The 25,273-nt window shown below is 54.8% G+C and overlaps 2 protein-coding genes across 3 annotated transcripts in view; one reads left to right on the top strand and one right to left on the bottom strand.

Moving 5' to 3' along the window:
- Positions 1 to 12,405, top strand: part of RNFT2 (ring finger protein, transmembrane 2) — an 80,360-nt gene extending 67,955 nt beyond the window's left edge. Inside the window, exon 11 of one of the 2 annotated variants that reach the window (XM_051826635.2) lies at positions 12,343 to 12,405. In XM_051826635.2, the coding sequence (XP_051682595.2) occupies positions 12,343 to 12,390 (48 nt within the window). In that variant the 3' untranslated portion in view covers positions 12,391 to 12,405. Of the gene's footprint in view, positions 1 to 1,321; positions 5,330 to 12,342 lie in introns of those variants that run through there. The other variant, XM_051826636.2, reaches the window with a different exon arrangement.
- HRK (harakiri, BCL2 interacting protein) lies at positions 4,341 to 24,316 on the bottom strand. Its single transcript, XM_008272334.4, has 2 exons — positions 23,232 to 24,316; positions 4,341 to 6,751 (listed from the first exon to the last, which is right to left on the bottom strand). The coding sequence occupies exon 1, from the start codon at positions 23,561 to 23,563 to the stop codon at positions 23,288 to 23,290; it is 276 nt and encodes a 91-aa protein (XP_008270556.1). The 5' UTR covers positions 23,564 to 24,316; the 3' UTR covers positions 4,341 to 6,751; positions 23,232 to 23,287.
- Between the last annotated feature and the right edge of the window lie 957 nt (positions 24,317 to 25,273).

The following is a 25,273-nucleotide window of genomic DNA, read 5'->3' on the forward strand; positions in this document are numbered from 1 at the left end:
AGATTCTGTCCAGGTGCGTGAGCCTTACTAAGGAAAGGCTCCCGGGAGAGACCTGGGAGGGAATGAATGAAGCAGAAGAGGGAGAGGGGAAAGCCAGGCGAGGAGGAGGCTGCCGGGTCACGTGGGCAGCTCCAGAGTGCAGATGGTGCCTCGGAGATCATCCCCCCGACAGGGGGTTTGTTTTGTTTTTATTTAGCTGAAAGAGAGGTCAGTTCCATCTACTGATTCAGAGAGAGGGAGTTATTGATTGATTGATTTCCCATCTGCTGGTTCTGTCCCTAAAGGCCTGTGACAGCCAGAGCTGGGTCAGGCTGAAACCAGAAACTCCAACCAGTTCTCCCTCGTGGGAAGCAGGGACAAGAACTTGAACCCTTACCTGCTGCCTCCCAGGTGCACCTTATCCGGAAGCTGGATTGGGAGTGGAGACAGGACTCCAACCCAGCCACTCTGATATGGATGCAGGCATCCTAAGCAGTGCCTTAACCACTGTACCAAATCCTGCTTTGCCCGGCCCATGGTTTTTGTACTCAGGAAAACACATCAGCAATTGGCTCTGAGTTGACAAGGAACCTCCCAGGCACTCTGGGGTGTCTCCTGAGTGCCCCCACCATGTTCAAGGGCACATTGCAAGCTCTAAAGTTCTCAGGTCAAGCGGAGCACACACCACTGCAGGATGGGAATAAAAAGCTGGTAACAGATGAGAAGGGGCCCCACTAGGGCACCTCTGCTGCCTGCTCAGGGCCGAACTGCTGGCTGTTTGCACCCAGAATGTTTAGGTTGATTCAAGAAGAGTGTGCCCGGTTGCCAGAGTAGGGTGGCTGTATCAATGTATATTGATGGCATTAGGTGACATTTTGTGCCTCTCAGAACAACATGGTGACACCAGTTGTGGAAACATCAGGCAGCATTTTTTGGTTGCCATTGTTGGAAAACCAGATCATAAATGGGGCCAGCATTGTGGTACCGTGGGTTAAGCCACTGGCTCACGACGCTGGCCTGCTTTATGGGAGAGCTGGCTTGAGCCCCAGCTGCTCTGCTTCTGTGATCCAGATCCCTGCTGGTACACGTGGAAAGGCAGAGGATGGCCCGAGTGCTTGGGTCCCTGCCACCCACAGGGGGCTCTCTGACGGAGTTCCTGGCTCCTGGCTTTGGCCTGGCCCAGCCCCAACTGTTGGAACCATTTGGGGAGTAACCCACTGGATGGAAGCTCTCTCTGGAACTCTGCCTTTCAAATAAATAATTAAATAAATGTAAAAAGGAAAGCCAACTCAAATATGGCTTAAGTAGCAGGACTTGGTTCATGTAACACTGTGGGTTTCAGGTACAGCTGGAGCCAGGGCTCCGGTAACTAAAGAAGCTCCCACCTCTCCGCTCCTCAACTCAGCTTCCCTCGAAGTCTGATTTCCAGGCAGTCGGATCTCCTGTGGGCGGTCGGGCAGCCCCGGCAGCTCTGTGATTGTCACCCAGCAGCTTAACCACCCCAGCAAAAGGAAGCTTCTGTGTCCCCAGAGCTCCAGCAAGTGCCGAAGCTGACTGGTATTCCCCTGTGTCCACACCAGTGGCTTCAGCCTGTGGGATGCGGGCCAGCCTGGGTCAGATGTTGAGCCCTGCAGTGGGGACTGAGCCAAGAGAGAAGAAGGCAGACAGCCCCTCTGAGCCGCGTGGACTGACAGTGGGGAAGGCGTAGGTCTCATCAGAAAAAAACAACCTGCTGCCCACCTGCCATCCCCAGGAGTGAACTGGTCTCTTGGCGTATCTCCGGTCAGTTAAATGCAGATGAAGTTACCCAGCCGGTGTGGCCTGTGAGCACAATTGGGGATATCAGTCTACAAGTTCATTAGCTCATCCACATGAAGCCATGCACAAATGATGGTTGTGCAGACTGATCCGGAATTGTTGGGCGAGTTCCCCAAACCTGTTGCCCAACCCAAGAGGCTTGTTTAAAGCAACCCTTCCTTTGAGGAGTTCTCAGGAGCTGGAGAAGTGAGGTGAGTGTGTGGATGCTGCTCCAGGCGGGGTGGAAGTGTGCAAGACCCGCCGGCAGGAGTTCTCCCCGGCTTGGAGGCCCAACCTCCCAATAGAAAATGAAAACGCAAAGGCCTTTGGCTAGAAGTGCACAACCAATTTCTTTTTAATAATAAAGTCATTACAAATATGTACAAAGCGTCTCCAAGGTATGAAATCCCTCTTACAAAAGAGCACAATGAACCAACAACATCAGAACCCAGAACGGAATGTCCCCAAGCTTATTGCCTCTGTGGCTGGGCCAGAGGCCTCACCGAGGTTCCCCGTGCCCTCGAAGCCATCCCTGACGTGCACACCGGCTCCTTGGCGCTTGTAGTGCAAAAGACCTTGGAGAGAGGAACTTGGGGGTTCAGGTGGGAGGAGGGGACAGGGAGGAGGTAAGAAAAGTTTCCCATGTCCTGGGAAATAAATCAGAGAGGCCATTTGCCAACTAAGTGCTCCTTCCCAGGACCCTGCAGAAATCGGAAATGCAAAGAGTAGGGAATGAATGCGTCAAGACCCCCACTAAAGCACCCAGCCTGCCCTGAGAGTCCTTGAAGATGACACTCTGTGCAGGGGAGCTCCCTGGGCTCTCCTGCGGGGCCACACGAACGAGCAGTGCCATGGAACCACCTCCCCACGGGATCCGGGAGAGCACAGCAGCCAGCTCCTGGGCCAGGGGTCACACTGACTGGAGTCGAGATGTTGGCTCAGCCACTTCACTGTTTGAGAGGCCTTAGGCTAAGTTGCTAACCCCCTCTGAGCCTCAGCTTCCGTGACTGTAAAAGGAGAATCGGGACAGTGCTCTCTGCTGGAGTGGGCGTGAGGACTCCCAAGGGGGAAGACAGTGAGCACCGGGCACCGAGCTCAGCAGTGGCAAGCACTTGCTGGAGGGTAGCGTGACTGCTGTAAAAGCAGCAAGGACCAGTCAGTCTCTATGCTGGGGGTGAGTCACGATTTCAGGTCTTTTCATCACTGTCAGCTGACAGCGTGGCTCTTCATAAACACCATGTAACAGCCTGCCAGCAAGGCGTGGGGTCACAAAGGTGACCTGAGAAATCTGTTCAAGCCTGTGAACCAGACCAGAAAGGGACATTTCGCATGGTCTGGTTCCAAACAGGGCTGTCCCTCCACCCTCAGTAAGTCAAGTCTCATCTGAGATGGAATTCAACCTGGCACATTGTAGATGCCCAACAAACACGTGTTAAATGAATGAAAATTTTACAAATAAACTTGCAGCTTACGCTTTAAATGACACTTGGACCTCAGCGTCCCCCCCCTCTCCGTGGCGTTTGCAACCAGCTTCTATATAGCATGGCCAGTGTGTCTCTCCCCTTGTAACCAACCTGTGACTCTGCTCGCACAGGGTGACTTAAGGGAATGTCAGAAAAGAAAGCTGCTATCAACACACGAGAAGAAAACCTGTGTTCCAGTCACTGCAGCTTCTGATACCAGATGGACACTCAAAAACTCTACCCTAGCGAGCCAGTGTCCTTAAACGATACTTGTGTAGGAGAGGGGTGGGAGAGGACTCCCCCGGTTTCTCAGCCAGGGAGTGTGATAATTTGTTCCGGCAGGAAACACGAATCCAGTTAGGAGTACATGAGATCAGCTATATAAATAGTACAGCTTCCCTGTTCGGTGACAGCTATTTCCAGCCCCCACCCCCATTGAAATTGAAAAGAAACAAAAGGAGGCCAATGAAAGAAGTGGAAAAGAAGTCTCCAGGTTCCCAGTGAAAGGCTGGGGGCCAAGGGAGAGGGATCTGGGCTCTGGGAGACACTGGTGGCTCAGGACCATGGAGAGCAGCCAGTAGGGCTACCGGGTTACTGGGGCTGCTTCTCTGACAAAGGGACTAGGACGTGAAACCCCGCATTTGAAAACAGACTGTATTGGTTTATGGGTTTGGGGTGAAGAGAAGCTTCCAGAAGGGAGCAGATCTTACTGGAATGTTGTAGTCCCGGGGGTCCCAGTCCCTGTGGCTCCCAATCCCTGTCCTCTGAGCTCCAGCAGTGCCATCAGGAAGGCGGAGGCAAACAGCCTCTCCACCTCATTATGCAGCAAGCTCCCAAACCGATGATCTCAGAGTCCTCCCTTGGCTTTGCAGGGACACACACACACACACACACACACACTGCTGTCTGCTGAAACCCGATATGAGGTCTTTTTAAAATTTATTTCAAAGCCTCCCTCCCTCTCTCTCTCTCTTCACAGACGCTCTGCAGCGAAGCTAATCAAAATCAATGGCTCCTTGGCAGCCGGAGAGAAAGGGGGAGGGGGGCAGGGAGGGAAGGGCGGTGCCAGCACTTTGCACAGTGTGGAAATGTTTTTCTTAAAAAAAAAATAATAAAACAAATACAACCCACCCCACTATCTCATGCAATCCAAGTAATGCAACGAGAGGTGGTGGAGACCATATATACATACATCTATCATGCCCCTGTGACCTAATACAAATGTCCATCAAGGAGTCAAATCTCATATAAAAACAACCATTAAAAACAACCCCTTGTCAAAAATCGGGGCAGCCGAGAAGTGCACTCAAATGAATGATGTGCAAGAAAAGGCCAGGATTTGGTAAATACACGGCTTCTAGCAACTCATGAGACTATGTACAAGGGACTTGGCTGCGAGGCTCCCCCACCCCCGCCGGGAGGTCATGGGTGCCCAGGGCCCTCAGCCGTGTGGCTTCAGTGCTGGCAGGGTCACCCGGAATGCCAGCCCCAGCCTCTGGAGGCCAGGTCCTGCAGGGGAAGTGCTGTTTGCAGAAGACGAATCAGGGTTGGAGAAACAAGTCCCGCCCCCCTTCCTCTGTGTCTTGGTGGCCAGCAGGAAACTGTGATTGTGTACAACAGCAGCAACAGGACCCCCAACCCAGAAAATGGGGATGACTGTGACTAGGGGAGTGCCTGTAGGGAAGCAGGACGCTCACGGCGGGGTGGGGCTGTCACGACCTGCCACTCTCTGACACCCCTGCCTGTCTCCTGGTCCCCTGCAAACATCTACTGACAGGCAGGGCTGGAGCCAGGAGGGAAAAACAAGTTTTCCAGAAACAAGCACTCTTGTTCCCTTACCTTCAACCATTCTGGGGTGCATTTTTTCTCTCAAGGGCCTTTTAGGGAAACACAAGGCATGGACTTAAAAAGAAAAAGAAAGGACCCCAGCTCCCAGCATGCTGCAGCCCTGCAGGGCTGTATGTGGGGAAGGGCCCGCTGACTTCCAGCAGTGGGGATGCCGAGTAATGCCCATTTCAGCGCCAGGCAGCTTTTGCCACTGCCGATACTGCTGCTGGCTTCTAGAACCAGAGGCAGGGGTGACACCCAGCCCGCCAGATGCCCCTGTCCTAGGTCCTGGATGGTGACCTGGAGCATCACTGTCTCCACCTGCCGCCCGGCCATCTCAGCTGTGAAAATGCAGTGTGTGGTAGCCCACACAGAAGAGCAATACCAGTTCTTGTTGGGTTTTTTAAAAAATGAAGGCCAAGAAACAAAAGCAAAGCCCCACTGCTCCCTGAAGAGTCTTTGCAGCCAAGTCTCAGTCCAGCACAATCTTTTTTTTTTTTTTTTAGCCCTTCTAGAAACTTCTGAAAATAGTAGCTTCTCCTGGGAAGGAAAAAAAATCAGACCTGTCAGTCAGTGAGATGCTGGTGCATTTCATGTCAGTGACCCCTGCCCCTCCCCCAGTGACCCTTGCTTATAAATCACCCTCAACCAGAATGTGGCTATGTCTTGTCCCTTTCATCCACAAAACCAAGGCCCTGAAATCCCCTGGGGGTAGGGAGAGGCCATGGGCTGGGCTCCCAGGATAGTGGTGGGGGAGGCAGAGAAGCCAGCAGCCAAGTCACACAGGAGGTCAGTTTTGCACCTCGTAGCCAGCAGGCCACCCAGTGTCGCCCCCTCCCAACCCCGTCAACCCCAAGGTTTGCTCCAGAACCACCCTGGATCCTTTGTCCCCACACTGGGAAAGAGAAGACTCGCAAGTGGCACTTTTGCAACCCATCCTGGAACAGCAAAATAGACATCTGTCTCGTGCCCTGGCTTCCAGCTCTGTGCACAGAACAACAAGGCAGTGCCCATGAGACCACACTTAGCACCAGCAAGATGGGTGAAGCACCAGAGATGCCACATGGGTGGGAAAAAAAAAAAAAAGTCCCGTTTCTCCTGATACGACAGCGGGAGCTAGTCATCTATCCAGATGGAGGGGAGAGAGAGAGAGGTCAGGACGTGTCGGGAAACAGAAGTGTCCCAGACTGCCCCTACACAACAGGCCCCGAGTCCTCCTACATTTTTTTTCTACCTTGCCTTTTCCAGTTGTACCTCTTCCTCCATCAGCATCTATCCCCAGAGCATTGGTGGACGCTGTGGCTCATTCCCACCAGTCTTTGCAGATGGTCTCGGTACACAGCAGGCACCTCTCCTCCAGTGCCCCAGACATTACAGTGTCAGAGTTCCCCTGGCAAGGTGCAGGAAGGGAGGGACCGTGTCCTCAACAAGGCATGCACTGATAAGGAATATTCACGATTTCTCTTTTTTATATATAGAGCTGTATGTAAATAGCATCGGGGTCTGCTTCTGCAGTTGGAATTCCAAAGGGCTTCCCCAGTCCCGTTCCGTCTCTGCTATTGCTACGGGCGCCGTCTTTGTTCTCCACTTCCTTCTCGAAGTGCCGACGCGGCCGTTCAAGCTCTGGGCTCCCCCTCGGGAAAACGGGAACCAGCTTTCTCCAAGGACACAGGGTTTTCACCAACCTGCAGAAACAAACATGGGCGTTTTGGTCACTGCTGGGGTGACGTCACTGCAGCCCAGCCAGGGCAGGCCTCCGCACAGTCAGCCCAGGATGCTGGGGTTGGGGGGAGGAGTAGGGGGGACTGCTAGAAGCCATGCACTGATGTGGAGGAGGACCCCCCAAAACTGGTCTTACTGCACCCCTCCCCCAGAGCTCTGTCCCTAGAGCAGCCTTCCCTAGATAGACATTTGTGCCGTGGGCGTTTGGCACAGCAGTTAAGACCCTGCTTGGGATGCCCCCAAGCCACATAGGAGTGTCTGGGCTGGAGTCTCTGTTATGCTTCTGGTCCAGCTTCCTGCTAATGCGCGCCCTGAGAGGCAGCAGGCGATGGCTCAGGTACCTGGGTCCCTGCCACCCAAGTGGGAGATCTGGGTTGAGTTCCCAGCTCCTGGCTTCAGCCTGGCCCAGCCTGGGCTGTTGTGGACATCTGGAGTGTGAACCAGGGAATGGAAGATCTCTGTCTGTTTGTCTGTGTGTCTGTCTGCTTCTCTTTCTCTGTCTCTCTGCCTTTCAAATAAAGAATAAAATAGACATTTGCACACACACACGCACACACACACACACACTGTTCTCAAACCTAGATATTTGCTAGGTGTCCTCTGCATTCACACTAGGGGCTCTAGAGCTACACTGCTTCCTGCTCCTCCAGACTAGGACGAGAACTTCACCTGCTCACTTCCTACCACGTTCAAGGCAGAGGCACAGCACAGTCTGCTCTCTTCATCCATTCATTCACTCATTCATTGCCCCATTCATTCATTCCAAACATGCCAGGCACTGCACAGGTGCTCCACATCCAGTGACGTAATTCCTGCCTTTGTTGGCCTCAGAGACCCACAGAGGGTAACGGAAGAAACTGACAGTGAAGAGCATCTGGGGAGACAGGGGCCGCAGGCACCCTGGGAGGGGCAGTTTCTGGGGCCCGCGAGAGTCAGAGAAGTCTCCTGAGAGAAAGAGGTGCCAGGGAAGGAGCCAGGCTAAGGAGACGAGGCAGTGCAGGCAGGGCAGAGGAGAGGGTGCACCTGAAGCAGAGACTCCAACGTGAGTGCTCGCAGCAGCAGGATGGGGACGAGCCCGAGAGGGCAAACAATGCAACTGTCCGTCCAGTGGTGTACAGATGGAATATTACTCAGCCATCAAAAAGAGAGGAGCGTTGGCACTCACTGCAGCAGGATGACCCCTGAAGACGTGATGCTAAGTGAGAGAAGCCAGGCGCAAAAGGACAAAGATGTGTGGGTGCCTTTTAGGAAAGTGCACAACAGACATGTTCAGGGACAGGAAGGAGAATGAGGACAGAGGCCTGGGGCTGGGTAAAATGGGAACCAGGGAGGGTGCCTGCTAAAGGAGGCGGTTTCTTTTGGGAAAATGAGAATATTCTGGAGTTGATTGGGAGATGGTTACACAAGCCTAAGAACAGATGAAAAAACACCAGCTGGTACAATTCAAAGGGTGGATTTTATGGTTACAATTTAATGGGGGGGAGATAGGATTTGACACATTACTCTCATGCAGGTCTAAGAATGATACAAACCAAGTGGTGTGGGAGAGCGATCACTTTAATACTTCCAGGTTGGAAAAAGTCCAAGATGTAGGAGCTCTAAGAACGGTTATCAGGAGGTTCCTCCTGCTTCTGGCTGGGTTTGACCAACAGGAGGCGCCAATGGGCAACCGAGATCCCAGGATCTACTCCCCAGCTGCCTTCCGCTGGGCGCAGATCGGCCATGGTTGCTGCAAAGTCACTCCGGGGCACTGACTGCACCTCCAGGTCCTACTCCCCGAGCCCTGCCCCTTCAGGCCTTGGGGCGGGGGAGGCACCCCTGCACTGCAGCCTGGGGTGCTGCATCATCCCTCGCTGGGCTCCTAGCCCTGCCCATGTCTTTGCCTTTGACCCTTTACTGTTAAACTCTCCTCTGATTGCTCAGCTTGAGGTTACTCTGCCCGGTTCATCTGACTGTATGAACAAGACGAGTCACAAACGCAAGGACCCAAATTGACGTTAGCTGACCATCACAAGGATCCGACTCAGTGACTTCAAACCTTTTGCTTATGACCTGCTTTGGTGGAGGCCAAAGACCTCTGCAGCCTGCCCAGGCCAGAGGTCCCCTTTCATCCCGTTAGGGCACAGCATAGTAGGAGCTCTGTCTACATAGCCGGATTCAAATTGGACTGGATTAAAGTCATCAGTCAGCTCCACTGAGAAGTGCATTCTACTTTGTTAAAACCAGCTTTGATGGCTCTTAAACACACTTAGTCAGTGTCCAGCCTACAGAATGAAGGCAGTGCAACCCTGCAGCATTATCTCCGGATAATTATGCTGCCCTAAGAAGAAGGAAGGGAGAGAAAGCACAATTAAGCACCTACTGCATGCCATCATCGCCTGTTGGCTTTGTGCTAAGCAGCGATCCCTGCACTGGAGAAGGCCAAGCACCTGCTGTCACTTTGCCCCTAGCCTTACTGAAGACATGGCATGCCACAGGCCAGTCCCAGCAGTGACCACTGTCCCAAGGTGTGTTGAAAGCCCAGAAGCCAGGATGGAGTTTTGTTCGCTAGGGAGGCTTCAGAGAGAAGGCAGATTTGAAGGGACACACATCTATATGTTGTCTATACTGGGAAGGAGAAGAGGTCACTTTTTGCAGGGGGTGGGAGGAAAGGGGAAGGACCTAAGGAAGATGGAGGTCAGTGGCAAGTGTGGCTGGAACGGGGGCCCTGCCGGGCAGGGAGCCACGTCAGAAGGTGGCAGGGACTGAGGCTGTGTCAGATCCATTAGCTGAATGCAGGTGACGCAGGAAGAATCACATGGCTCCAGGAGACATGGGAGAAGCCATTTTAAATGCTGTGCTGACTGCATTCACGAAAATAATGCCATCTTCTTGCAAATTCGGGGCAGCCAGCAGCCACCCGTCACGTTTCCTACTCTGACTCCCTGAGCCCTCAGTGCGTCTCCCTGAGAATTTCTTGGGGCCACTCAATAGACAAATTCCCCAACCCACTGACGTCTTGGTTACAGACTGGCATCCACGGTGAACCACAAGCACCAGAAATGCACACTTGTGCCCACCACGACCCCGTGTGTGTTCCCGCGCAGTGGATGTCACGTCACCAGGTCCCACCATGAAGGGTGGGCTGCTGGGCACCTTAGGCTAAGGGATCTAGTCTACAGAAGTGGCCACCTAAGTGGGCTCCAGAATGTGCCCTCAGGTTTGACTTGTAACAATGTGTCCATCTAGCCGGTGCCGTGGCTCACTAGGCTAAGCCTCCGCCTTGTGGCACCAGCACACCGTGTTCTAGTCCCGGTCGGGACGCTGGATTCTGTCCCGGTTGCCCCTCTTCCAGGCCAGCTCTCTGCTGTGGCCAGGGAGTGCAGTGGAGGATGGCCCAGGTGCTTGGGCCCTGCACCCCATGGGAGACCAGGAGAAGTACCTGGCTCCTGCCATCGGATCAGTGTGGTGCGCCGGCCGTGGCGGCCATTGGAGGGTGAACCAATGGCAAAGGAAGACCTTTCTGTCTCTCTCACTGTCCACTCTGCACGTAAAAAAAAAAAAAAAAAAAAAAAACAATGTGTCCATCGACAGAAGACTTGTAACAATGTGTCCATCGACAGAAGACTGGATGAACACAGGAAGCTCCATGCTTATTAGAAGGACACAGATGGAAAGGAGCCAGGACAGAACAAGGGCTATGATTTCTGAACTGAAGACAGCAAATGGCCAAACAGCCCGGTCTCACCCCCATTTCCTTTCATGAATGTGTCTATACAGAAGGGACTTTAGAAATGGAATGAAAAATGAGTTCATATTGGTGCAAAACTTTGAAATGCAGGCATATGACAGTCATCAAAAAGTTCATGAAAACTGTGTTGTGCGTGGATTTCACATTTTTTGCCCCAAAATAAACCTATCTTTTGATTCTATTTTCCCCAGAACTTTTGAAGTACCTTGTGCACGCTCATGCACACCTGTGCACACACAGACACATCTACACACAGGTTAAGTGATCTTTATTCCAAATGCTTGGGACCAGAAGTATTTGGGATTTTTGGCATTTTGGAATATTTGCATGTACAAAATGACATGTTTTGTGGGAGGGGACCCAAGCCTAAATGCTAAATTCTTTTATTTTTGTTAGATTTATTTATTTATTATTGAAAAGGCAGAGTGACAGAAAGAGATCTTCCGTTCTCTGGTTCACTCCCTAAATGGCTGTAACAGCCAGGGCTGGGCCAGACCAAAGCCAGGAGCCTGAAATGCCATCCGGGTCTCCCACATGGGCACAGGGGCCCAAATGCTCGGGCCATCTTCCACTGCCTTCCCTGTAGGATTAGCAGGGAGCTGGAATGGAAGTGGAGCAGCCAGCACTAGGACCAGGTAGTTCGTTACAGTAAAAAAAAAAAAAAAAAAAAAAAAAAGGACTTGTAATATAAGGCTTCACTTTTTTCTTGTTTAAAAAATACCTTTCTTTGCTCTTATGTCTGCCATGTGATAAGCTACAAATTTAAACAACAGAGAAGGTCAAACAACAGCCCTAAGCCCCACTCCGGAGCAGCCGGTATTAACAGCCAATTGTGCAGCCTCCCAGAGTATTTTCCTGTGTGTTTACAAACACTTGGTAGCTTTTTTTGCTTCTTACATTCCTTTCTACTTACTTGAAAGGCAGAGAAACAGTGAGACAGACAGAGATCCTCTATCAGCTGGTTCACTCCCCAAATGTCCAAGATAACTGAGACCAGGCCAGGCTAAAGCTAGGAACCAGGAACTTAGTCCGGTGTGGGTGGGAGAGACGTGGGTACTGGAGCCATCACCTGCCACCTCCCAGGCTGTGCATGAGCAGGAAGTGGGAACGGAGCAGGGATTCAAACCCGGGCACTCAGATACGAGACTCAGGGCACCCGGCGTCTTGACGGCTGCACCAAATCCTTCCCCTCCTCCTTTCTTCTTTTCTGAATGTGATGTCCCCAGAGCCCAGCACACAGTAGGTGCTCAACTCGCTGTCTGCTGAGTGTCACGGGTGAGGCAAGGTGCAGCCTCCCACGCTCCCGTCTTCCTTCCTGACTCAGAAGTGCCAGGAATACCAGCAGGCCTAGTGCCTGAGCCCGGGAGCCAAAGCTGTCCAGGTTGATTCCTAGAGGGACTAAGATCGCACTGGCCAGGTCACCGCTCAAATCCCCATCTGGGTAGCTCATACCAGCCAGCTGGGAAGCCTGGTCCAGAGGAGACGGCGCCAAGGGGACCAAAAAAACAGGTGGCATCTTTTGGTATGTGAGAAAGAGGCCATTTGGAAGCTTCTGGAAGTTTCCTGCCCTTGGCCCAGCCCCTGGCTAGCAGTAAATATATATCAGTGCTATCAAGTGAGTTTTTTTTTAATCTAAAAATGTTGTCAGTTAACTTATTTGAGAGAATGACAGAGCTCCCAAGTGTTGGTTCACTCTCCAAATACCCACAGCAGAGCAGGGCCAAAGTCAGGTGCTTGGGAGCTCCATCTAGGTCTCCCATGGCGGGGGGGGGCGGGGGGGACCAGGAACCCAGATACCTGAGCCCTCCCCTGCCGCCTCCGCAGATGCACAGTAGCCAGAAGCTGGACTCAGGAGCCAGAGCCCAGCGTTGAACCAGGCACTCGGCTATAGGATGTGGGCAAGGTAAGCACTGGGCCAAAGGCCCACCCCCGTGAGTGGTTGCTGACAACCGAGCGTATGGGGAGAGAGCCAGGAACTTCCCCCTACACCCACGATGAGGGTGTGGCTGGTGGATCTGGAGCACCACGCAAGTAAACAGCTCAGCACCCACGAGGAGAGCCTTGCCTGCAGGATTTTCATGTTACATAGCGTGAGAGGTCTCCCAAAAGCTCAGGTGTGTGATGAGAAAGCCACACTGAAATAAGCCCATCCTTCAATTCTGTTCCCCACCAGCTTCCTGAAGTACCTTCATCCACACCTCCGTCCATCAGGCGATGTGACCCCTGGGAACTCCCCCTTCTGTTGCCAAGGTTTCCGAACTAGAATGTCAGCGGATGCCTGCTCTGTGGGACATCCCAGTGCAGGGATACAGGGAAGGGCAAAGAGCCGTGGGGTGGTTTGTGCCCTCCTGGGGCCCTATGTGCCCTCTCAGAAAATGGGGGTGGGTGTCAGTGTCCCTCCAGGGCAGGTGACCAAACAAGGAACCCACAGCCCACCCCAGCACCAGAACACCACACAACCATGAAAAGGGGTGGTGAAGACCTTTCTGTGTTGACGTGGGACGCTCTCAATGACCTATTTTGAGTCGAGCAAAAACAGGTAACGAAGTCACATGCACCGTGCGAGCTCACTTGTTTACGCAGGATACGTGTCGGGGTGTGGCTGTGCCCCAAGGGAGGTCTGCTAGGGTGGTCCCGGAAATCGAGGGTCATGGACTGAAATGCACTGGGCCCTGTTAAGTGCACCTGGGGGACCTGGGAGTGGCTGTGTCTTGTCCAAAGTGGTCCCTGACCCCATCTCCCGCCCACTGCTGCCACAGTGGGAATGTTGCCAGATCTCAGGAAATATCGGAAATCCAGGCTTCTACATAGGAATGCCTGGTTTAAGTGTTGAGGGGGAAAATATGGAAGTCAAATAAGAGTCAGCAGCTGGCCAGGGCCAGATAGAGCCTGGAGACCACCTGTTTTCAGCCCCTGCCTTCGACGCCCAAATACTGGTAGCATCAGCTGGCAGCTAAGCTAACCCTTCAGTGGCTTCTGCTCAGCTTCAGCTTCTCCACGTGTTCCGTGAAGGACTTGGACTTGATGATCTCTCCGCCCCTTGCAGGGATGGCCATTTAGTACAACAGGTTAAGCTACCACTTGAGATGCCCACATCCCGTACTGGAATCCTTCGGTTCAAGTCCTGGTTCCACTCTCCACTCAGCTTCCTACTGGTGTGCACCCTGGGAGGCAGGAGGTAATGGCTCAAGAACTTGGGTCCCTGCCACCAGGTAGGGGACCTGCATGCAGTTCCAGCTTTCTGGCTTCGGCCCGGCCCTGCCTTGGCTGTTGTGAGCATTCTGGAGAATACGCCAGCAGATGGGAGATTCTCTCTCTCTCTCTCTGTTTCTGTCCCTCTGTCCCTCTCTCTGTCTCTCTCTCCTTGCTTGTGAAATGAATAAAATAAATGCATAGTCTTGTCCAGCTCTGGTTATTTTTCTGGAACAGTGATGACCTTTTGGGGGTCATGGACCTTTTGTGAGTTAAAACAAAACCATGGCTTCTCCCTTAAGGGGTAAGGAGCAGAGGGGTATGAAGCCCCCCAATATGACTGATCTAATTTATGGGCGTTCACAATTACCCAAAGCCTCCCCCACACATTCATTCCTTCACTCATTCATACATCATTCATTCAGTAGGTAATGCATGCCTGATCCGCCGGTCTGCACGCTCCAGAGCTGGGATACAGTGAAGGGCAGAGGCGCGGTGGTTTGTGCCCTGTGGGACCAGAGGCCAGTGCTGACCAGGTTAGGAACTTCCTGTCTGGCAGTTCCCCGGGCCCTGGTGGAGTGGCTGAATCGCATTTCCGGGAAGGCATAGATTTTGGGAGTCAATTTAGCAACCACAGTGACCACATGCTCAGAAAAGCCCCATCTACGCCATGGATGGGGCGCACGGACTGAACTCTGCACCCAGAAGCACCACACACAGCCCACACTACTCACGCTCCTCTGAACATCAGAGGCGTGGCTTCTCCTGTTACTGCAGGAGCTCCGGCCCAGCTACAGAGACCAGGCAGGGTTAGTTCACTCGGTCACTCACAAGTAGACAGGGCCAGCTCTGGGCCGGGCCCTTTACCCATAACACCCCTCCAGTGTGGATGCTGTTCTTCTTCTCAGCTCACAGAGGGGGGAAACTGAGGCTCAGGGGTCACAAACTGACAAATGGCAGGTGGAGACCTTATCTGAATGTTGGCCTGACTGCAAAATTCATACCGCCTCTACCAACCGGCCTACCATCACATAAAATATGGAAGAATCTGAGAGACAGCTACCAGGAGTTACATCTTATGACTTAACCTTTATATAAATTTTAAGAAGTTACAAGAAGAAAAAATAGGGAATAAACCCACTGATGTTTCCATAAATTCCCAGTTCTGATGTAGAGATGGTTCAGTTCAGCTGAAATTGGGCAGTGTTTATTGTGCTGCTCTGACTGCCCAAACCCAACAAACGTCACCTTTGCAGAACTAGAAATGGATGTGAGAGCTCCACTCAGAAATAATTCTGACTCAACAATTAGGCCCCATGGTATGACAACGCAGTAACGTATCATAAGTCTGGCTGCCTCTGAAAATGGTAGCTAGGAGTGGACATTTAGCTAGCAGTGAGGATGCCACTGTGACCCTGCAGCCTGTAACAGAATGCCTCACTTCCAGGCCTGCTTCCGGCTCCTGACTCCAGCTTCCTGCCAGTGTAGACCCTGGGAAGCAGCAGGCAATGACTCAAGTACTTGGTCCCTGCCACCCACATGGGAAACCTGCACTGAGTTCCTGGTTCTGGGTTCTGCCAGACCCGGGCAAGGACTGGGCCCCTGTGGGCATCTGGAGAGTGAGCCAGTGGAAAGAATCTCTCTCTCTCTCTAAGTAATTATTAAATAAGAAAAAAAAAATCTACAAGATGCAGTTATCCACAAGGATGCTCTGGACCATGTTGGAAGCCATCTAAATACCCAGCAGTTGTGCTGTTGAGACCTCCTTGAAGCTACAGTGAAGGGACAGAACAGGGTGGTTCTGCCTGCTGTGTCCTGAGATGAGACAGTGGTGGAACGAAGGGAGCTCTAGAATCAGAGACACCTGTGGGGAGCAACTCGGACTAGACTGTTACTGGAATTAAGACTTATTCTATGCATCTGCTCTCCCACAATATGGCGCTGGGAGAGAAGAAAACAGCTTCTACACAGGTGCCTCCAGTTCAGCCAATAAACTGTAGGACTTGCTCCTGATTGGAGGAGAGCAGCGTACTCGGCGTGTGGGCAGCCGAGTTGGGATTGGCGGAGGAGGACTATAAAGGAGGAGAGAGACGGCATGCACCAGGAACATCTAAGGGGAACATCTAAGAGGGAACATCTAAGGGGAACACCTGTGCAGCCCCCGAGAGAGCCAGCCGGCGGTGTGCCGCTCCCCTGCGGAAGTGGGGAATGTGGCCAGGGGGAACTGCCCTTCCACGGAGGTGGAAGGGACAGTAGCCAACCCGGGAAGAACCAGCAGCAAACCCGGGGAGGGCCGAGCAGACGAAAGAACAGCGCAGGGTCCTGTGTCGTTCCTCCACGAAGAGGGGGAGCGACAACACCTTGTTTGAAATCATGGTTTAGCCATTTATCACATTAGTAACTTTGGGCTAAAAACATCTGTGAGCAGAATTTTCTTTTTGTTTGAACGGCAGAGAGACACAGATAGGCAAGCAGTCAGAGAGCTCCCATTTCCTGGTTCACTCCCCAAATGCCTCCAACAGGCAAAGTTGGTCTAGGCCAAAGCCAGGGTCTGGGCCGAGCTGAAGCCAGGAATAAGTACCCAACAGTTGTGGGTCAGGAATGCCGGTGATGCAACAGCCAAATAACACAGCGCAGGCAGCCTCTACAAAGCACCAAGAAATGTCCATGATGTATCACAAAAGTCAGGCTACCAGTAATATATTTAGAGTGATTCCATTTGCTAACGTCCCTGTCCAGGCATTTTTTTTAAAGTGGAAAGAAATATACCAAAATGTTAACAATGAGTAATGGGATAAAAACAATCCACTTCAATTTTCTTTCCAATTTTAAATATAGATCTTTATATTAGGGAAACTAGACAAGCGTATATATCTTATCATTAATATGACTTTGAAGTAGAATTTGTTGTCTCTTAAAAAAAAAAAAAAGTGCATCCAGGAAGCTGCCTTCCTGCGGAGCTGCCGTTTAACTGACAGAAAAGACTGGCTTTCTCACAGGTAGCACTGAGCCCTCCCTGCCCAGAGGCAGGTGCACAAGAACAAGTCTTCTCTGTGGCTCTGCTAACTTGGCAACGTCTGCTTAGGGAATTTGCAAGTTCCTAGGAAGCATTTCGCAGGGAAATGGGGGTCAGAGAAGACGCGTGGAGGCATCAGGGCCCCACACTTCTCGTCCAGCTGCAGAAAGGAAGCACCTCACGAAGGGCGATCGACTCGAGTTGGGAAACCCCTGGGGATGGATCTGGAGGAAGCGTCGAAGGAGCTCTCTGGTCTGGACACAGGAGGCGAGCACAGAAATCCGCTACTCCGGTCCTCTGCTCGAAGCTGAACCACCTTCCTCTATGGGAAGCGAAACGACAGTTTTCTTTTGTCTTCTTTTTTAAAGATTTATTTCTTTGAAAGGCAGAGTTACTTAGAGAGAGAGAGAGAGAGAGAGAGAGAGAGAGAGAGAGAGATCTTCCATCTTCTGATTAACTCTTCAAATAGCCACAATGGATAGGACTGGGCCAGGCCAAAGCCACGAACCTGGAACTCCAACCGGGTCTCCCACGTGGGTGCAGGGGCCCAAGGACTTGGACCATCTTCTGCTGCTTTCCCAGGCACATCAGCAGGGAGCTGAACTGGAAGTGGAGCAGCTGCGACTCAAACCAGCACCCATATGGGATTCTGGCATTGCAGGCAGTGGCTTAACCCACTACACTACTGGACTCTACAATTTTCTTTTACTCAGCATTTTCCAAATACTTGACATTGAAATTGTAATATTTTTTGTAACCAAGAAAAAAGTAATTTCATTCATTTATTTATTTTCATGTATTTGAAAGACAGAGAGACTTCCATCTGCTGGTTCACTCCCCAAAGACACAACAGCCAAGACTGGGCCTTGCCAAAGCCATGAGCTAGGAACCCATTGCAGCTCTTGCCTATGGGTGACAGGAACCCAAGCACTTGAGTCATCCCCTTTTTATCTCAGGGCATGCATTAGCAGGAACTGGAAGCAAAGGAGCTGGGGCTCAACCCAGGCCCTCCCAAGCAGCATCCTAATCACTATAGCAAACACCTGCCCCCTTACATTTTTTTAAGCTGACACATTGTATCTATGGATGGGACAGAGTACAACCATTCAATACATGCATACAATGTATAATGATAAATCAGGTTATTATCATTCCTGTCTTCCCAAGCATTTATTTTTTTCTCTGGGTTGGGAACTTTTCTAGTTACTTTGAAGCCTGTGGTCAATTGTTGGAGACCAGGGTTACCCTATGGTGCTACAAAACACCAGACCTAACCCCTCCTATCTGAGTGTATTTTGGTACCCATTATCTACCCTCTTGGCATCCCTGACTCCTTCCTCCCCTGTTGAAAATTCTCAAGCAATGGAAAGCCACTCGGTGGCCACTATGTTCCCCGGCCCTAGGGCAGCTGTGAGCTACACAGAGGTCCTCTCTTGACAGGAGGCCGACTGGTTGCTTCTACTAAGAGGTTGGAGCAGGATCAAAGGCAGGTCCCGCTTTCTCTGAACCAGACTGGAGTGGGGACTTGTTCACCTCTGCCTCTGCCCCCTCCAGCACCAGGCTGCACTGCTTCTGCCTCCACACACAGTCTGCATTCTCCCCCACCAGTCCCCCAGACTTGCCTTCCCAGATCTGTGCATAGCTGGCTCCTTCCTGTCACTCAGTGCGGGGCTCCCTGGTGCCTCCCCAGCCCTCTCTGACTCCTGAATCCTGCAGGCCGGGAATCTTCCAGGCACTAGAGGGTTCTCTTTGTGCAAGCATCAGCTCCAGAAATGATCTCTGGGTACGACTGCATGATCCCGATGGGTACCACAATAGCTCCTGTCCCAAAGGCTATTCTAGAATCTTGCCACTTCCCCATAGATTGCAGTCCCACACAGCTCCCCTTAAATCTGGGCCAGCGTGGGGCTCGCTTCTGACCAAAGTGACTTGGTTAGCTGGGTCAGTCACTCCAAGAAGCTGCCACCCAGCTCTCCCAGCCACTGCTCCTGGGGCTCCAAACCACCAGCTACTCCAAGACCTCCATGCTATGAGGAAGCCCAAGCCACAGGAAGAGCCTTGGATTGATTGACAGCCCCTGCTGGCTCTCCACAGCCAGACAGTAAAGGGATTGTCCCCAGCCTGTGACTCCAGCCTCCCGCCATCCAGGTGCAGACACATCACCCTTGGCAGCTCCCTATATTGCTAGCCCACAGAATGTAGGAGCATTGTGGGACAGATGCTCAAAGCCTCTAGGTTTTGGAGTCATTTGTTACACCATGAGAGCGACCAGGGCAGTACTGACTGTTGATCTCTTCCACTAAGATGTAGTCTCCCTGAGAGGGGAGGCTTCCAGATCTTGCTCCTTCCTGCATGCACAGTGCCCTGCACACAGTAGCCACTCAATAGGCAAGAGCTGAAAAAGGGAAAGAAGTTGGATTTGGGGAACCATAATAACTGCCTTGCAGAGCCTCCGACTGACTTGTTCATGCAGCATACAGCCACCGTGTGCTCACTGAGTAACCAGCGTGTCCCCAGCAGCTAAGGACACTGGGAAACCTGCCGTGCAGACACTGGCGATGAGCAGAGGAAGACAGAAGTCCCTGCCCCACCCTGCCCACCTCCCCAGCCCCCTTCTCAAAAGCCAGAGGTGCGGTTGCCAATGCACCCAGCCCACATCTGGGGCTGTGTTTAATTATCCCCCGCCTGCTTGCAGCTGGGCTCACACCCACAGCGCAGGCACGGTGTCCTGGCCTCTCCCTAGGCAAGTGATGACTCCAGACAGGGACCATGTGGCAGGAAGGCAGCCACGGCCCTGCACATCTGGCCCCTTCCCGGGAGGTGCCTCCCCAGCAGCTGGCCTCCTCGGGCTCCCAGCCGTCCCCGGGCCAAACAGAAGCCCAGGCTTTCAAGCTCTGAGAGAGAAAGTCCTCCTGGCAGAGGTGCAGCAGGCTGGGGGGTGGGGGGGGAGGCTGCAGGACGTGCCTCCAGGTTTAACCACTTAATCCCCAAAGTACCTGCCAAGAACCAGTTAGCATGTCTGGCCAGCCGGCCAGCCCGTCATTAACTCATTAAAGCAGGCTCCTGCCAGGCCCATTATCTTCCTTGCCGCTGACCACGCTGCCTCTTGGGCTTGCAGAGTCCCCCTCTCTCCCCTTCCCCTGGCCCCCTCTCCCAGGCAGATTCCCCGCCCCCTCCCAAAGCACACGTCTCCCCCCTCCCACTCCACCACCAGCCAGTGCTCACCAGAAAGCGTCTTTTGTTCTTTGAGCACTGACTGGTTAAGTCACGCGCATCCCCAACCTCCCAGGAAAAGTGCCTCTCCCAGTGCATCACTGCCCCAACCTGTGGGTGCCACTGCAGCCGGTCCTCAGAGACAGAAACTCCAGTTCCAGTTCTGACTGCGAGATGAGGATGCCTCTGCCTCGATTGCCCATTTGTGATACCACCGATGGCGCTAACGCTTGGTGACATTGGAACCAAAGGCCGGGCACGACCCTGGACACTGGAAACACATGCACTCTTATCTTTCCCACCTCGAAGAGGACAGCTCCAGTTGATGTGCAGAAGAACAGAGAGAGACCAGGTCACACCCAAGGTCATGCTGCCAGCAAGAGGCTGGAACCTGAAGTCCAGTTCCCCTGGACTCCCACACCCACGCTCCTAACCATCACCCTACTTTGGCCTACCCGACCCTGATCTCCCAAGAGGGCAGGTAGGAATGGTGCGCAGTTGCCAGCGATGGAGAAAGAAAGGAACTAAATACGGGGTAATAATCTTGAAGTTCACGCTCACGCCACTTGTTTTGCTCCAGGAACTGTCAGTTTTCAGCGCATGCACTCATTCAACCCTCGGAAGACTCGCACCGTGTCCCCACTTTACATAGGGGAAAACTGAGTCTCGGGTGGTTTGTTTCTGGTCTGTTTGCTGTTTTGACTTCTGACAGGGCACTGCTGGCTCTCAACAGCAGCTCCAAAGCAAGTCTGTTTTACCTCTGATTCCTGCAGGCAGCTAAGCCCACCCTTCACGGCAAGGTGGGGACCCCCGCCCTACACGGCTGGCACAGGCCTCCTGGTCACTTCTAAAGTAGGCGTGGCCACCCGCGTTTCTCCCCAGGAGAGGAGAGGGCAGAGCTGCCTCCCTCCAACGCCGAACTCAGCCAATGAGCTTTTGCGCACGGGTTGCCTTTCACGTCTTCCTACCTGAATGGAGTTAGGAAAAAATGGGTTTCTCCCCGCCCCCCCCAAAGAAGCCACGAATCTGAGAAAGGCCTGAGCCTCTAGTACTCTGAGGTCAGGATGTGGGCGGCGGGGAGCGAGGTTCACCCTGGCGTGGGAGGGGACGCCGGCAGCCCCGACTCGGGGACCACACGCCGCGGGGGCGCAGGGAGGCTGTGCAGCACAGCTCCGGGAGAGTCCCGGGCCGCGCGCGGCGGCGCTGGACCGAAGCTGTGGGCGGCATCCTACGGTCAGGGCACGCGAGGCCGGAGCAGCCTCGAGGGTGTGGCCGCTGGGGATGCTGGGGGAGGGACCCAGCCGAGGGGCGGAGAGCCCTCGGGATCGGCCCGGCGGTCAAGTGGAGCCGGAACGCAGAACTAAGCAACTCTGGGGGCAGAAGCGGGGCAGGGATGGGGGTGGGGGAGCAGAATCAACTCTGTGGCGACAGTTACCTGCCCCCTAGCGGGTCTCCTCCCGCCCGCTCCGGGCTGTGCGGGCCCCCGCTTCCCAGATCCTCCCCCGCATCCCGGCGCGGAAAGGGGTCCCGGTGCGCTCGGCCAGCAGTCTCCCTGCTGGGGCCCGACACGCACCCCCACCCCCACGGGCACCAGCCACCCCGCACCGCCTGGTCCCCATACTCTCTAGGACCCGAGGAAGCCGCGTCCCGACGGGCCCCCGTGCTGTTTAGCTCCCTCTCGGTTCTGAGCGCTCCTGTTTCCCACTGGCTGCGAGCCGCCTCTGGCAGATTCTTCTGCCCCGCCCCGGTCCTAGCCTTCCCTCCTCATCGGGTCTCTCTTTAAACTTCCGTCTCCTCCCACCGTTTTTCTCTCTTTTCCCAAAGTCCACGCTTTGGGCTTCGACTTCCTTTTGCTCCCTAGGCTCCTACCCAAGTTTTGCTCCAGAGTGGGCAGTCCTAGCCTGGCCCTCCCGGACCAGGGACACCCTCGCCCCGCCCCGTCTTGGCTCTGGGAGGCAGGGAAGGCCGGGGAGAAGAGGATGGGACCTCCGGGAGCAGGGCGGAGCGCGCCCTAAAGCGCGCACTTGTCTTCACCAGCGCCCGGGCTTCGCGGGCCCACGCGACATCTGTCGCCCGCGCTCCCGGCTCACACCCCGCGCACCCCCGCAGCTCCCCCGGCGCTGCCACCCCCCACGCTCCGGCTGCCGCCTCTCCCCGCGGGCGCAGACGCTCGGGCCTCGCCCGCGGGCGCTGTGCCAGCTCGCTAAGGTGTGTGCGCCCCGCCAGGCTCGGCCGGGACTCGCGAGCGCGCGGCGTGGCGGGCCCAGGCATCCCAGGGCCTCTGCCATCCCCACCTCTGGTGCTCGCCTTCCACCTACGGTGGGGTCTGCCCGAACCTCTCCACCCTCATTCTCTGTCGCTTCACTACTCCAGAACCTGGAGAGAGGATCCTCACAATTGCGCTCTCCCAAAGCGCCAAGCACACAGCCAGGGCTCATGAACTTCTCCGCCTAAGGACTCGTACCTTTCTCCCACCGATGCCAAACAAATTAGGCACTCGATACTCACTTCCCATCTCCACCCCCGCGCAGCGCCCAGCAGACAGCAAGCTCTCAAAACGCCCCCTCCCTAAACAAAGCCCGGCATCCCGAGAGGAGCTCAATGAATGCTCCTGATTCAGGCTTCCCCTTGGAGGTTCCCTAAATCTCCAATATCAGCCCTCGGCTGGGACATCTCATTGCAGCTACGCCGTGTGGGGACTAAGAGGCCAACCAGCTCCTCACTCCGGACAGCTTGCTGGAGAGGCCCGAAGTTGGCAGCGCGGAGCAAAACTGCAAAGTGCGCGGGCCTGGAGGAGATCAAAGCGAACAGCCAGAATCCTGGAGGCGGAGGAAGTGGCGCGGTGCGCTCTCAGGGCGCGCGACAGTGGGGATCCGAAACTGGGGACGTGGGTCTTACGGGGAAGGGGGTCGGGAGCAGAGGCGGCGGGGAGGACAAGCGGCTTGGCAGAGGCCAGGGATTTGCCTTGAAACTGCGATGGGTGATTCTCTGGCTGGGTGGTGACTCCGTTCTCAAAGCAGGGGCACTTGGTACCTAAGTCGAGTGTCTACTTGTGGGGCTGGTGGGGGCTGCGGAGGCTCAAGTGCGCCAGATCCACTGCGCTGGAGGGAACCGCAGGATGAGCTCAAGGCGACGGACGGAAGCGGACAGAGAAGTGGCCCTGCCGCTCGGAAAGATATGGGAACCAAGATCCCTGCAAGGCAAGGGAGCAGAGGAAGAAGGGGAAGCGACGCTACGAAGCCCGAACTTGCCCCTCTCCCGCGCTCTGGCTCTCGCTCACTCGCTCGCGTACCTGTTGCTCGCTCCGGCTGGGTCTCGGCTCCGGCCCCACCAAGAAGCCCCGCGTTCCTACAAGTTCCGCCTGCCGAGCAGCCAGGCCGCCAGCGCCGCCACCTGCGCGGCCGCGCACAGCCAGGGCCAGTAGGTGGGGAGCGCGCCGGGCGCCGGCGCCCTCCGGCTCCGCGCGCGGCGCCGCCACATGGTGCGCTGGTGCAGCTCGTCGCCGAGTGCCTTGAGCCGGGCGGCGGTGAGCTGCGCGGCGGCCGAGCGCAGCCCCAGGCGGCCCGCGCTGCAGGCGCACACGGCCGGGGGGCCGCGGCCACGGTGCAGGGGGCACGGGCACATGACCGCTCGCCTCGCTCCCTCCGCGCGCTCCGGCCGCCCCTCGCCTCCTCTCCCTCCGGCCTCTGCGCCCGCCGCCGATGCGCTCCAGCCGCCGGGGGCCTCCCCTGGACACCAAGTTTCTCCTTGTGTAGTGCGTTTGTTGTGCTGACGGAGCTATTATTAATTAAAGTGTCACATGGTGGATGGGGGCGGGGAGGGAGCGGAGAGGGGGGTTACATCATCCGGCCCCCGGGGGGGGGGGGCTGCAGGCAGAAGAAACCGAGAGGTAACTTTTAACCCTAGCATCGCCGGCGGCGAGGGGGCGCGTGGTTTGGGAGAGGTGGGGCGCGCGACGCTGGGACGAGAGCAGGCGCCCCGCGGCGGAGAGCTTGGGCTTTGAGGGGTCTCGGGGGGGGGGCACCCCCGCGGAGACGAGGAGCGCGAGGGAGACGTTTTCTCCTTCCCCTTATCCTGATTTCAGCTCCAGTTCCGATTTGGCGGAGGCAGCAGGCTTGTTGGCCGCTGTGGATGAAGCGGATAGAAGAACTGGGCAGTACCGTTCAGAAACAACCCCCAGGCTGCTGTTTGGTTCTAGGGGAGGTGGGTGGATTCTAAGTCTGGCGGAAGGTCCAGAGGCAGCCCAGCCTGCTTCATTTCGGGTCCGCCTTGGCACCTGTACGCCTTTGGGTGTGAACACACACCCCCGCACGGCTCCGCCCGCAGCCTAGACCCTGCCGAGCGCCTGGAGCGCCGCTGGAACCCTGGAGGAGGGCGAGGGTGGGGACTGGAGGGGTCTGGCCAAGGTCGGGTGCGCGCACAGCGCCCGAACCCCGAAGACCCTCACAGGGGGGCTTTCTGCATGGGAACTTGATTTTTGTCTGCTTTCTTGGTGAATTTTTTTTTCCCCTGCTGGGGTTAAAGTTGCTAGCAGAGACGTGCGCGGTGGAGACCCGAAGGGACCGGCGAAGGTAAGGGAGAGGGAGGGGGGATGACTCTGGCCCTCCTCTTTCCTATCCTAGGGCGGTCGCTGTTCTGCAGACTACAACATGTGGTATTGTCACTCTCAGGAGTCTTTGGAGAACGAGACCTCTCCGGTCTTAAAGCACGGGGATTCAGGCCATTGGAGGCGCCGCGGCTCGGAGCCTGTGACCTGGAAGCTGTCCGGAGGCTCTCCTTTCCCTCCTTCCCACCAGCAGAGGTTTGCCAAGCTCTGAGGAGTCCTTTGGTGCCTTGGAAGAGCTACCTCAAGATCAGGAACTTAGCTCTGGGCTGGATGTGTCAGGCGGAGCCTGTCCTTGGCTTGTGGAGAAATGACAGAGGCCAGATCCCAGCTGGGCCATGTGCTCTCGATGGCCTGTGCTCCCACCCAGCCCTGGTTCTCCTGCCCTTGACAATGGCCAACACTCACTGAGCATCTTCTAGGTCAGGTGCCCTGCAGATGGGCTCTTGCCTGGGCTACCCAAAGTGAATTTCACAACTATCCTAGTGAAGAAACTGAGGCACGACGGGGAAGGCCTGAGGGCACAGCTCCCTAGTGAAAGGCGAAGCGTGCGTCTGGGTCTGCAGTAGGCTCTGAGCCGTTAACCATGGTTTTATACTGCCCCCTGTAATCTAGGAATAATAATACCTCCCTCCCAGGATTGGAGCAGAGATTAAATGAGAGAAATGTATGCCAAGCACCTGGCATGCGGCGGGCCTTGGATAAACCTTGGTTCTCTTTGCTTTTTGGCT

Source organism: Oryctolagus cuniculus, chromosome 21 (assembly GCF_964237555.1).
Source record: "Oryctolagus cuniculus chromosome 21, mOryCun1.1, whole genome shotgun sequence".
Classification (NCBI taxonomy): Eukaryota; Metazoa; Chordata; class Mammalia; order Lagomorpha; family Leporidae; genus Oryctolagus; species Oryctolagus cuniculus.